Source organism: Felis catus, chromosome B1, assembly GCF_018350175.1.
Source record: "Felis catus isolate Fca126 chromosome B1, F.catus_Fca126_mat1.0, whole genome shotgun sequence".
Taxonomy (NCBI): Eukaryota; Metazoa; Chordata; class Mammalia; order Carnivora; family Felidae; genus Felis; species Felis catus.
Window position 1 is genome coordinate 61,151,622 of NC_058371.1, and position 13,771 is coordinate 61,165,392.

The 13,771-nt window shown below is 34.9% G+C and overlaps 1 protein-coding gene across 4 annotated transcripts in view; it reads left to right on the forward strand.

The window, feature by feature from the left end:
• SPOCK3 (SPARC (osteonectin), cwcv and kazal like domains proteoglycan 3) overlaps nucleotides 1–13,771 on the forward strand; it is a 488,708-nt gene that overhangs the window by 151,388 nt on the left and 323,549 nt on the right. For 2 of the 4 annotated variants that reach the window (XM_023252691.2, XM_023252690.2), the window contains exons 3-4: nucleotides 13,561–13,569; nucleotides 13,661–13,706. In XM_023252691.2, coding sequence (XP_023108459.1) covers nucleotides 13,561–13,569; nucleotides 13,661–13,706 — 55 coding nt within the window. The remainder of the gene's footprint in view (nucleotides 1–13,560; nucleotides 13,570–13,660; nucleotides 13,707–13,771) is intronic. The other 2 variants (XM_023252693.2, XM_023252692.2) reach the window with 1 other exon arrangement.

A 13,771-nucleotide genomic window follows, 5' to 3' on the forward strand; every position in this document is an offset into this window, starting at 1 on the left:
AGCTAAAAGTGTATAGCTTTTACAGTGTCTTTAAAAGTTAATTGTAGAACTAGACATTTTATCCATGTCTGTATTATTCCTAAACTTTCTGCTATACCATGTTGCCTCAAAAGCCCGGACAATAGCAAGAACAGGGGTTTATGGGGTGAGCTTCAAAGACTTGCCCCAGACTATGGGGTATCATCATCCACACAAGATAAAAAGTTGGTGTAGAATATAGCAATCACAATGACTCCTTTCGATTTTCCATGTGGGTGCCTCTACCTATCCTCACTGACAGGAAATAATCACAGCTTGTTTTCCAGTGTCAGGTAGGTGGAGGTAAATGATGGGGTTTCATTCCCCAAACCTGAGACAAAATCGCATGGCAGGTGATAGATTTTTGCCATTTCACTTACGCTTCTGTATCTCACACTTAACCCGATCCCCTCAAACTGCACCCTGGATTTCCAAGCACTCTGTTTAGACTTCTTTCCAGGGCTCCGCTTTCCTAAAATCACTTATGACTTTCCCTTGACCTTTATATTTCCCTTTGGTGCCGGGATAGGAGGGAAGGCCATTCTCATTACTGAGAATCTAGTACTAACAATATTCCTATAAGTTGTAAGTTGCTTCTTAGGAATGACTGATTGCGTGCACTCAGGGGACATCTGCAATGTAAAAGGAGAGTTTATCAATCCAAATAACGAATTGCTGGGAACGTTAGAAACTTGTTTGGTGGTGGCATTCCCAGTGTCACTTGACCTCCTTAAACTCTCTCATTTCTGTAGCTCCTAGTACAACAGACCACAAGTCACTACGTTGGGATTATTCTGGCGGGAAACTACCTTTCCCACTTTAGAATGTGGAATGTCTTAGAAGAAGAAATTGATTATTAGAGACAAATATGGTTATCTCTACGGGTGAAAACATGAATAATAGCCAGGTTTAGGAAATTGGAGGAGTGGAGAACATTTGTAAAAGGAGAATTTACCATCGATACACTTTGTAAGAGTTCTTTTAGGTAAGGGATTACCTGCTCCCCCAGATAGATTTTCTTACATTCTCCATTACAGTGATTTTTAACAATTCACTGCTTTTTCAACTGTCTGAATCCTTTTTCTTTATAGCACACCCTGAAACTGGCAGAGTTCTGATCTAATTTAATACCTATATTAGAGTACGTTTTAGGTATCTTATCACCAAGTCCATGAACAACTATGCTAATGTATGAAGTAGCTCAACACTGTTCGAAACACATTGCTGTTGCTAACACCATAAAATCCTATTTACTTTTGCTTAAAAGTGTTTGATATTGAATTTGCTTTCCCCTGGACTGTAATTAACAACATTCTGAACTGCTTACAAGATTCAATTGACTGGCAATATTAATCACACAACACAGAGAAATTGGCTATTGCATTTGATTTTTTTTTTCTTATGTGTTCTTGGCATCTAATCACTGATTAAAACTAAGGAAATGGCTCTTTTCACCATGCTCCATGAACATTTATTTTCTTGGTTTGTTTAATCTATAAAGATTGCCCCCCCCTCCATGTTGGAGCTTGTTTCTAAATTTCTATAGATGTGGAATAAAACCAAGAAACAGTATTTCTTGTCAAGAGGAACAGTTTATTCCAGATAATTAAATCCAAGAATGTTCAAAGAAAACACAGCAAGGACCATAAATTAGGTTCTATCAAGGGATATAGGTCATTCCTCATGAATGGATACTGACAAAACAATTTTGTGGGAAGCTTTGAAAAGTCATTAATAGTTTTGAAACTTAGGAAAACTAGCACATTTTGCAGAAGAAAGCAACAAGGTTTAGTTTTGTGTTTTTGAAATGTACTTAAGACATTCACAGTAGATTTGACAGTATTTTTGAACTTGCATCTAAGATTTCTGCACATATACTCTTATAAAAGCAAGGGCAGGCTTTTTTCCTTTCTTTCTCTTTCTTTCTCTTTCTTTCTTTCTTTCTTTCTTTCTTTCTTTCTTTCTTTCTTTCTTTCTTTCTTTCTTTCTTTCATCTTTCCACTTGCCCAAATGCCACTTAGAGAAACAAATAAAACTAGAATAGAATAAATTTGGAAATTCAAAAGGTATCTTTCCAGTGATTATAGAACCTCTCTGTTATTCACAAACATTATGTAGAACTGTTCCGTGTAATAGCACCAGAGTCAGACTCTAAGCTCCAGAAAGATAATGACACTTTATTTTATTCACTAATTTTACCTTCTTGTTTAGAACTGGAGCATGATAAATAAATCAGGGGGCAAAAATAATTTAGGTTGGAGTTCCTAAATTATTTTGCATAGCAGATTACTACTTGCATTTGGAAATTAACGAAGTTAAAATTCAGGAAAATGAAGCATAATAAAAATGATTAAGAGGACAGACTCCAGAAACAGGGCGTTTGGGTTTGAGTCTTGTATCTGATAGTCCCTGGTCGGGAGACTAGTCACATAGTCTTCCCTCATCTGTAAATTGAGGTAAAGAATTACACCCATATCACAGGGTGATTACAGTGTTTGAAGAGTTACTGGTATATAGAGTAATTACTAAAGGTTGTAGTTAATATTATTGTTATTATTCTATGACTCTGGACTCTGTGTAGGTATTAAGGACTTATGCAAATATACCAATGTCTTAGTGTTTGTAGAAGCCATGTGGCAATCTTAAAACATTTCGACTAGCTTTGAATCTGTAAATCGAGGAAAAAAAATATATCATGCAGTGGCAAGTCCGGTTATGAGTGTGCCTGTTTGCTTAGCAAACTTCCCTGTCACTATACCACCCACCCATCATCATTATTTTCTAACATACCTGCCCCCCCCCGTTTCCCCCACAGAATTATGATCAAGCAATACTGGCACACATGGGTACTTGCTTACAGTAGGATCCCGTATTCTGAACTACTTGTAGTTTGCAAGACTTGACTTCTCTGTGCTTTCTAGTGTCTGCCTACATGTCTTTTAATTTGCTGGTGCTTCTGCGTGAAACATCTCTGCTTGCCATTTTTCAAGCTACAACTATGAACTGTGAGGCTATGTTCTCTGACCCTGAATATATCAGGACGAAGCAGATTTAACACTTTGTATGTAGCTATGCTGTGTTCCTGCCGTGCTGTGTCTTTATAGACTGTAAATTACATGAAAAACATGTCTATGTATTTTCATCTCTAGTGAAAACTAGATATTATTTTTTAAACATTACCATTGAGCCATATTAAAAATTTTTTGTTTTTGAGTACATTTAGAAGGAAAAAGGAAGCAGAATTATATATTCTATATCTCAGATGTGTGAAACTTTCTTTTTTTTCAACTTAAAACACATGTGTTATAGATATTTCTTGCTTTACATTAGATTATTCTAAATGAATCTTGTTTCCTTCAAATCGTTCTGGTAATTCGAGCTACAAAGTGCAATTAGGTGAGAACATCTTGTGCATTTCCTTATGAGTTTCATTTCTGCACTCGAACGATAGTTTTTATGTTTTTCTTTTTTAAGGATAAGAAAACCGTAGTGAGAAATAGTAAGCAATGTAGATTTATTTGCAAATCCAAGGAATTGTGAAAAGTGTATGTTTGTGTACATATTTGCATGCATACTTCTTGAGAATGATTCTCCTTTCAAAATTGATTTCTGTCAAATCATAAAATAAATTACAGAGGAATATCATATTTTATTATTTAAAGTGTATATATTATTTAGTGCCTTGCTTAATATAAAATGAAGTGGGTGAATTTCAACCCTACAACTTTTTGGTTTTTCTTTTGATTTCAAGGGAGGTATTTTAATGCGCTTTTCTGAATATCAACTCAATTCCATGCACACTTCTACATGTAAGTGTCAGATTTTCTTCAGTCTCTTGTGTGGACTTGATATAGCTATGGTAAATACATCTTCACTGGTTTAGTTCTAAAAGGGTGTGAAATAGCGATATAAGTTGTTTAAAAAAACTATAAATTTAAAATGTTTATAATGTTTGGCTGCTGGTATCTAAAGTTACTCTTTTCTGACTTCCTAATTACATATTTTGGCTATTATATTGCCTAACGAAAAAAAAAAAGCCTCACAATGAAGCACAAGTTTAATTAATTAGTGGACACCTCAGAAAAGCAATTTGCACTGGTTTAAAAATTTGTTTATTCTGTAGATTGCTTATTGTAGAAGAGTCTATTAGCATGCATGCAGATTGTAATTTTTGTATTGGTTTCTATCATGTGTCGTTTAAGAGTTATTTAATGTTTTCTATTGTGTGTAGTTTATTTTAATTAGAGCTATAAAGCACACGACTCTTCATAATATTACCTATGTCATAAAATTTTACTCTGATTTATCTTGGTGTATGCTTTAATGCACAAACACATTTTCCCATGGTTAAATTTGTTGACAGTTCTTGAATTTTGATAAGTGTAGTCTAGGGGAAGTGAGAATGAACTGATGTGTGTCCTAAATCACATACCAATTAGAAAAAAATTATTGTTATTGATTTTATTTTTATTATCATAAGGAAAATATTATTTTAATGTAATTTTTACAACTGCCTAATGAGCTAAAATTTTTCAAACTTTTGGAAATGAGACATTTGATTATTCATTGGATTCATACAATTTCATCAGAAAAAACTGCAAACACAGATGCATGAAGTTTGGGAGGCTTGTGTCTAACTGCATCCCCTATATCACATCGATTAGTGTTGCTCAAGGTATGGTCTGCACTTGAATGCTCGTCTGCGACCTGTGTGGAATCAGTACAGAAACAGGGAGTAAAGATTGAAAGAAATGCCAAAGCAGTTTGAGAAAAAAATATATATTGATTAACTCCCATAGTAATGAATTTGGGTTTATGTTTTATGTGTATATTTTATTTCATTTTTCAAACAATTCAATTTATTGTCTTTTTTCCCTTTTTGTCCTTTAAAATTTTTTAAATATAATTTATTGCCAAATCGGCTAACATACAGTGTGTAAAATGTGCTCTTGGTTTTGAGGGTAGATTCCTGTGGTTCATTGCTTACATATGACACCCAGTGCTCATCCCAATAAGTGCCCTCCTCAATGCCCATCAACCCATTTCCCCCTCTCCCCAATGCCCCCATCCACCCTCAGTTTGTTTTCTGTATTTAAGAGTCTCTTATGGTTTTCCTCCCTCCCTCTCTGTTTGTAGCTAATTTTTTCCCCTGCCTTTTGTTCTGCAGTAGATTTGGAAAGATGAAACTGGTTCTTTACCACAGATAGTTTTTGAAACACTGCTATATAGGTAGTACAGGTATACACAGTAGGCTTTTTGAATCCTGAAATTAAAGAAATGAGTGGGATTTGAAATTCCTTTTCTTAAAAATCTTGACAATAGAGTAATGAAGTGTCAAATGAGGAAAAGAGTTTCCAGCACCCCATCTTGGTATTGAACCTCTAAGATGGCCCCTGATGATCCCCACATGTGGTATTCATGCTTTTGTGCTTGCATTTTCTGGACCTAATAACTCACTTCCAAGAAATAGTACAACAGTGGTAGGATACCATTCTGAAATTAGCTTTAAAAAGGCCACATTCTATATTAGACATCTTCTCTCAGTTTCTGACAAGAGTCCTCACTCTAAGGAAAGCCACGTTGAGAGCTGCCCTGCAGAGAGGCCCGTGTGCAAGAACAGGAACCGAGCCAGTGAGGAACTGAACCTCTCAGTGCAAAAGTTAGGAAGGAAAGCAAACTTGGCAAAAAACTATGAAAGATCAGATGATCTTCCCTTGGTCAAGCCTGCAAAAGAGAATGCAACCCTGGCTGGTACCCTGATTGCAGCATTGTGACAGACTTTCAGGCAGAGGCACTCAGCTCAGCATGCCCAGAGTCTTGACCTTTGGAAACTGTCAGAACAAACAGCCACTAAATTGTGGCATAATTTAGTATGCAGCCGTGGACAACTCATCCACCCTTCTTAAAGAGAGAAGGAGGTATCTCATCTACTACCCTGTGCACAGAGAATCAAATGGATCCCTGGCAACTTTTTGTAACCACTATCTTCCGTATAATCTTTTACTACTGATTGTAACTCTCTAGTATCCTGGGCTATTTTAAAAACTACCGTGTTGATGTTTTTGATAGCATTATTGTTCCGTGAGTGTTTTCAGACACCTGGAATCTAAAACTTAAATATTGGGACAGACTCCAAGATATATACATGACTACATTTTTTAATTGAGCAAAGGATCATTTGTAAGGAAAGTTTTCTTATCTCTGTAATTCTGAAAACGAAGGAGAAGAGAATAGCCACAAAGCAAAGCTTGGAGGGCAAGAATAAATTGTACTTTGGGTCAAAGATTTTGCAAACCAGTGAACTATGAACATAAACACTCTTACTGTAGATAATAGCAACTATGCATTAGAATCTCCATGTATACATGATGACATCAAATGATAAAAGTAATGAAAACAAATAAAAAATTGCCTGCAAAACAAAAATGAAAATGCAGTGTGAACAAAACAACTTCCAGTTTGTGTTTAAAAATAGGTATGTTGAAAAAGATAGTCACAGGTATTAGCCATGATAAAAGACCCAGCTGAAAAACTGGAGTTAACTTATAAATATATTCTCCCTACTCCTTAATCTGAAGAGTTTATTTTTTGGTGTTACAGAGGAAAAAAATCACAAAAATACGTTCTTGACTCAATAATTAAATAACTAACACAGTTTTGTTTTTTTAAGATAGCACATCCTAGGGGCGCCTGGGTGGCTCAGTCGGTTAAGCGTCCGACTTCAGCTCAGGTCACGATCTTGGGGTCCATGAGTTCGAGCCCCACGTCGGGCTTGGGCTGACAGCTCGGAGCCTGGAGGCTGCTTCCGATTCTGTGTCTCCCTCCCTCTCTGCCCCTCCCCTGTTCATGCTCTGTCTCTCTCTGTCTCAAAAATAAATAAATGTTAAAAAAAAAAGATAGCACATCCTAAAAATAATAAATATTTTGCTTTCATTTATGATGATTAACATTTTTTTTCATTTTACACAGCATTTAGCTTATATTTTGAATTGTATTCTATTTCACTGACTGTATATGTAAAGATTCATATCAGACTGATAGTATGTGTTTAACATTTTCATATCATATAAATTCATTTTTATTTATATTTGATATGATGAACCATTCTTATATTTGAACTGTACTCAATATTCGGTTACCTAGTTTTTTTTAATGACAAATTATGAAAACACAGGAAATACTGTTATAAATACTAAAGAGATGTGAAATAAATAGGAAAATATTAATATTTCATTACTTATTTGCTACTTACTGTTTTCTATTAATACCTTACAATTTTGCTCCAATAAGCGAACAGTAACTATAGCTTTGATTTACTAATGTGAGAAGTGTCCTAGGATTAGAAAAACTCTTATAATACCTACAGGCATTTTATCTTAATTTATTCCTTGTTTTTCACTTCAAATTGAGGATCATGAGCCCATACAGAGGACACATTTGCAACCTGTTCCTAAAACACTTTTTTTTTGCGTCATAAAGATTTTGAGAATCATCATTCTTAGTTAGTTCAAAATTATGTATCTTGATTTCTTGTGCTGATATTTGAAACACCCATTCGTAGATTATATCCAAAGCTAGATGATAGATTTATGGTCAGAAGGGGGAAATGAAATACTTGGAAAATTTACAAGCTTTATGATTTGAGGATTCAATCACAAAGATACAGAACATTAAACACCTTAAACACGTTTTTCCTTCAAAAAATTTTGTTTCCCTATGTGGAAATAGAGCAGTATTCCATTATTGTTTTCTAATTTTTTTTTTAAATTTTTTTTTCAACGTTTTTATTTTTTATTTTTGGGACAGAGAGAGACAGAGCATGAGCGGGGGAGGGGCAGAGAGAGAGGGAGACATAGAATCGGAAACAGGCTCCAGGCTCTGAGCCATCAGCCCAGAGCCTGACGCGGGGCTCGAACTCACGGACCGTGAGATCGTGACCTGGCTGAAGTTGGACGCTTAACCGACTGCGCCATCCAGGCGCCCCTGTTTTCTAATTTTTAAATAAGTGTTCTTTTATGGGGGGAAGAACAATATAGGATAGTAGTACAGGGGTCTTTCTCAGTATAAGACCAGCTTGGCAGGATTTCAGACTTTTTGGCCTTACGGTCTCGGTCATAACTACTCCACTCTGCCCTGGTAAACACCCAAGCCTACATAGAAGGTATGTAAAAGGATGGGTGTGGCTGTGTTCCAATAACACTTTAGTTATAAAACAGGTGGGGTCTGGCCCACGGGCCGCAGTTGCTGACTTGTGGTATGGCCAAATGTTTAAGCATGCAGGCCCTGGGCCACACTTCTGGGGTTCAAATCCCACCTCTATTTCTAACCTTCCATGCAAGCTTTACCAGATACTTAGTTTTTCCCTGCTTCATCCTCCTCATCTATAAAATAGGAGTGATATTAGAAACCCCTACCTCTTACAGATGTTGAGAGTAAAGTGCTTATAAGGGTTCCTGGTATAGGGTGAGAGAATAGGACTCCAAGCCACTGTTTTTCTCAATTTCTTTGTGTGTATTAATGTTCTTATAAAGAAGATTCCCAGTATTTAAAAGTCCTTATTTTATTTATTAAGACTAAGTATATTTTATGCTTTTCCCTGGTGTTAGTGAATTACAAGTTTTGTTTATCAAAGTAAAAGTGGCCATATATATTCTGAAGGCATTTAACTTCAATTTGCAGAGATTTTCAGAGACAATTGAGGAATTCCCTCAATGGCATTGCCCTTTTGCACAATTCATTTTATTTATGTGTTTAATCTGTGGTAAGTCAGGGAGCAAAAGTGCTTTCTAGAAAATAAAGGGCTCACCAAAGTGTTACAAATGAATTCTTTCAGGGTCCTAGGACATCACTTGGAAAAATGAGTGGTACTTTGATAATAAATGTGACATTTGGGGGCCTGAAGCAGATAGTTTGTCTCGAATAGATAATTCGTTTATATCTAGACAAAGTTTACTCACTCTATCTCGTGATCAAGTCATGTGTTAAGTTTTTCTACACAAGGAAATTTCCTCTTTTGTGGAATTTACTGGCTTAACTATTATACAAGCCACTCTTCCCATAATATGGTGAGATATGTAAATAAGTTTGTCGGAATAGATAACATATTAAAAAAAAAACTATTTCCAATGCTATTTTTTAGCTTACAGAAGTGGCAGTGCCTCACGGTTTAGCTTAGCTTTTGAAGCACAGTAAACAATAAGTGTTAATGTTAGTGGAGAAATTTTGAAGTTTTGTCTGACAGGGTTTGGGGAACATAATCATGAAATACAGAAATCCTAGGAAATTTACCTTCCTACTCCTCAAGTTGGGTTCACACAATTGTCATCATGGTGTTTTTACTTCTGCGTACATATAGAAAGGCTAACCAATAGTGTTTTACTTCTGCATACGTATAGAAAGGCTAACCAGGTTTCTGCCAATAAGTGGAGCAGTTGCTTATTATACTTACCTTTGCTTTGATTCTGGAGATTTGAATCAAGAAACAAAATTGTTGTTGAAAGTTTAAAAATTTGGGATCTTCCTATCTTTTATGTTCCCCCTAAATGTAGACATTTTGCTGGTTTGCTTGCTCCTTGGGAATAAATAGAATCTTTCAGTGTGGGACTTTTGGGCCAATCTTTCCTCCCTTGAAGAGAACAAGGGACCAGAAGAAACACTCTTCATAATTCCTGATGTGCGTGTGTCATCTGAACCTGAACTTCTCCAACTGGGGGTATTTCTTATAGTTGTTTTTGAAATCCCAGGTTGGCTTATTTGTGATCTAAATTGAAGCTTGAGAACAACCAATTTTTACACAAAGCTTTTTGAGACAAAAGAGATTGTGCCTGAATGAACACTTATGTGAAAATACTTTTATCTCTCATTCTGGCAAAATTCCTAAGATTTAATGAGGTGAAACCATTTTCAGGGGAAAAAAAAGCCTAGCGATGTGAGAACACAAAGAAAAATATCTAAAAATAGCTAATAGGCAAACTACTTTGCTTTTCTATGCTGTTTCAGATCCCCACAATGGCCAGACATTGACATTGCCCTTGACTTAACCAAAAGAACTAGGTTCATGTTTCACATTATGATTATAAATCTTTTGATAGCTATGGCTCCAAATTAACCCAACATGACCGTGTTAATCTTTTTTTTTTCCAAGATGTAAATTTCTTATTTGTAAAGCTATCTTGGAAAATGGTGTACTTGAAATAAGATAAAGCCTGTTACTTTTTTATCAAGTTTTTAATTTTAACTCCAGTATAAATAACAGGCAGTGTTATATTAGTTTCAGGTGTATAATACACTGATTGAACAATTCTATACATTACTCAGTGCTCATCATGGTAAATGTATTCTTAATCGCCTTCATCTATTTCACCCATCCCTCCACCCATCTCTTTTCTGGTAACCATCAGTTTGTTCTGTATAGTTAAGAGTCATTTTCTTGGTTTCTCTCTTTTTTTTTTTCTTTGCTCATTTGTTTTGTTTCTTAAATTCCACATATGCATGAAATCATATGGTCTTTGCCTTTCTCTTACTGAGTTATTTTGTTTCATATTATACTCTCTACCTCCATCCATGTTGTAGCAAATGGCAATATTTCATTCTTTTTTATGACTGCCTAATATTTCACTGTGTATATATGCCACATCTTCTTTATCCATTCATCTGTCATTGGACACTTGGGCTGCTTCCGTAATTGGGCAATTGTAAATAGTACTGCAATAAATTAGGGGTGCATATATCGTCTCAAATTAGTGCTTTTGTATTATTTGGATAAATACCCAGGATTGCAATTACTGGATTGTAAGGTAGTTCTATCTTTTAATGTTTCCACAGTGGCTGCACCAATCTGCATTCCTACCAATGGTTCATGAGGGTTCCCTTTTCTTTACATCCTTGTTAACACTTGTGTTTAATAGTTTTGATTTTAGCCATTCTGACAGGTGTGATGACTGTATTATTCTGAGGGAGTTAATTAAATATGGCTGAGGTTTTGCCATGGATATATATATATATATATTATATATATTATATATTTATATATATATAATATATATATTATATATATATTATATATTTATATATATATAATATATATATTATATATATATTATATATATATATTCTCCAATTAATTCCTGCTAATCTGTATAGATGTTGATGATTTCAAACACTGTGTGGCGTCAACATGTTGCTTTCACATTGTTGAGCTTCAGTGCTAATGATGTTAGTCTCACATCTGTTCCTCGTTCTACTTCTCTTTGATATTTTATGGGTGGAGTCACTACTGCAATGAAAACTTACCCACATCTTCTTGGGGGATGTCGCTGATAGCTGTACCACTTTAGATGAGTCTGAGGTGATAGCAGAAAACTTGCCTTCTTGCATTAACTACAATCATAAATGATAGGCTTTAAAAAAGTTCACCGCATCTTACATTTGATATTTGGGAAGGCATGCAGTTTGGACATCACTTTCAAAAATGTTTTGAGGAATTCATGGTCCTTTATAAGAAACCAGAAAAATTAAAGGACTTCGTTAGCAGTAATGAGAGGCTGGCCAATGGTGATGTTGCCCAAACATACCAACAGAAATGAACCTGGCACTTTCGATAAGCAAGTATGCTTCATCACCTCTTTTATGTTACATATTGTACAGATATTTATACTTTTTATAACTAATCCCCACAGCACCTTTGCCATATAGGTAGGTATTTTCCCCCCAACTTTAGTCGCAGGAATCTGAGTTTTACATCATTTTCTAAAATGATGCAGCTAATAAGTGCTAAAGTCAGACTTAAATTAAGTTTTCCTGTCTCCGAATCCACCACTTATTCTCATTGTCTAGTTTTCATTGTATGTTTTGTTTTGTTACGATTCAGGAGAAATTCCAACTCCTCCCCGTGTGTGGAATGACTAGTAGTCATCATCCTCACACACCGAGATGTAATTTAAAAAACAAAAGTTATTAAATGAGTGCATTATGATTCTCAGCCAAAGTTTTGAGACTTGAGTGGAAGAATTTAGTTTGAAAGTTTAATGTCCAAGAATTCTATTATTCTGTAATGGTTTTACAAAGATATTTTAAGAAGGGACTAAGTAATCAATAAGTTTTTAGTTATCCAGTTGTGTGATCTTCCCTTCACCTGATCCTAGATAACTTACTGCAGTACCTACTAATGGAGACAGCCATAATATACCACTGTCTCCACATAACCCTACCTCAATCTGAATATAAGATCGATAGGAATAATTTCTGAAGTTTTCTTTCTTCCTTCTTTGCCTTTCATTTGAAATTGGTAAGGTGGGAAGGTGGTGATGAGTGAGTGATTAGTCACAATAAGGAAAAACTTTTGCAACAGTTTAATATTTTTTAATATTGTAATTTGAAGGAAACTCTAAGCCTGATGTGGGGGCTCAAACTCACAACGCTGAGATCAAGAGTCACGTGCTTTGCCAACTGAGCCAGCTAGGCACCCCTAAAATTTTTGAATAAGTAAAATAGGGAAGTGTATTTATTTCTGTAATTAAAATGTGCAACATTTTCCTCTTTGAACATCGGGGTTATTAGCAAAGAGGTTAGAATGAAGATTCAAAGAATCTCTACTTGACCTTTTTGGATTCCCTGGGTTCTGTAGATTTCCAATGCATTCACTTTAGTATGTTTAAGAGTGTGGAGTTAGGAAATGTTCAATCAAGGAGCCTCACCATGATTTTCTGCTCTTTCTCACAACAGTGACAATAGCTTATTAATTTGAAGAGTTAAAGTGTGTTTTATCTACCATAAATGATGATACAGCTTATTAATTTGCACAGTTAAATATGTTTTATCTACCATAAAATGTGATATGTATGAGGGACATCTACACGGTTCTAAGGGTGGTAAAACAGTAAATACAATAGAGTTAGTCAATGTGCTTTGCTTTTTAAAAAATCTTTTCAGTATACATTGCCCCACATTACTGTTGTATAGTCATAGTCATGTTTACTAAATGTACAGTAAGTATATTGTAATGATTCTTTTCCATATTAGAGATTTCAACTTTAGGCAAGATTTAATTAGGTATGCATTTTTCTTTCAAGCTTCCAATTGCATTTTGATGAACTCTTTAGATATTCAATTATCATGTGACTGATTTGCATAAAATCTACTTATACTGTATGGGCTAGTGCAGACTCACTTGGTATTATTGCTGCTCTATTGATGGTTTCATTTACTATTGTACTAGTGGAAAAATGAAGCTGTATAACTGGAAACTGGTAAGATGCCTTCATAGCTTATTAGCTTAGGGTAATTATCTGCATGTTCTATTGCACATTGAATTGCAACTGAAAGTATTGCATTATATTTAGGTGAAGTGGCAACGAAGAATAATTAAATTATTATACTAAACATTGACTTGCACTGAAAATGAACACATTTATTGAAAAACATTTCTATAACATGTAAACAGTGTGTTCCCTTTTGATAACTATTGTTTCTCTCTTGTTCCTCTTTTTATTTTTTTATTTATTTGTTTTTTTTTTTTTTATAATTTGCTGCTTGCCATTGCAGGAAGTAGAGGTTTGTATTCAGCTTCTGTATTTCATATTTTATTCTATATTTATAATTTACTTACTCGTATACACTCAATTCACATTATTTTCTTCCTTAGGATGATTATTTCCACACTTGGAGTCCAGGAAAGGCCTTCGATCAGGGTAAGAATCTATTTTATTTTTAAATTAAAATCATTACATATTTATAATCAGTGTACTTTAAACAT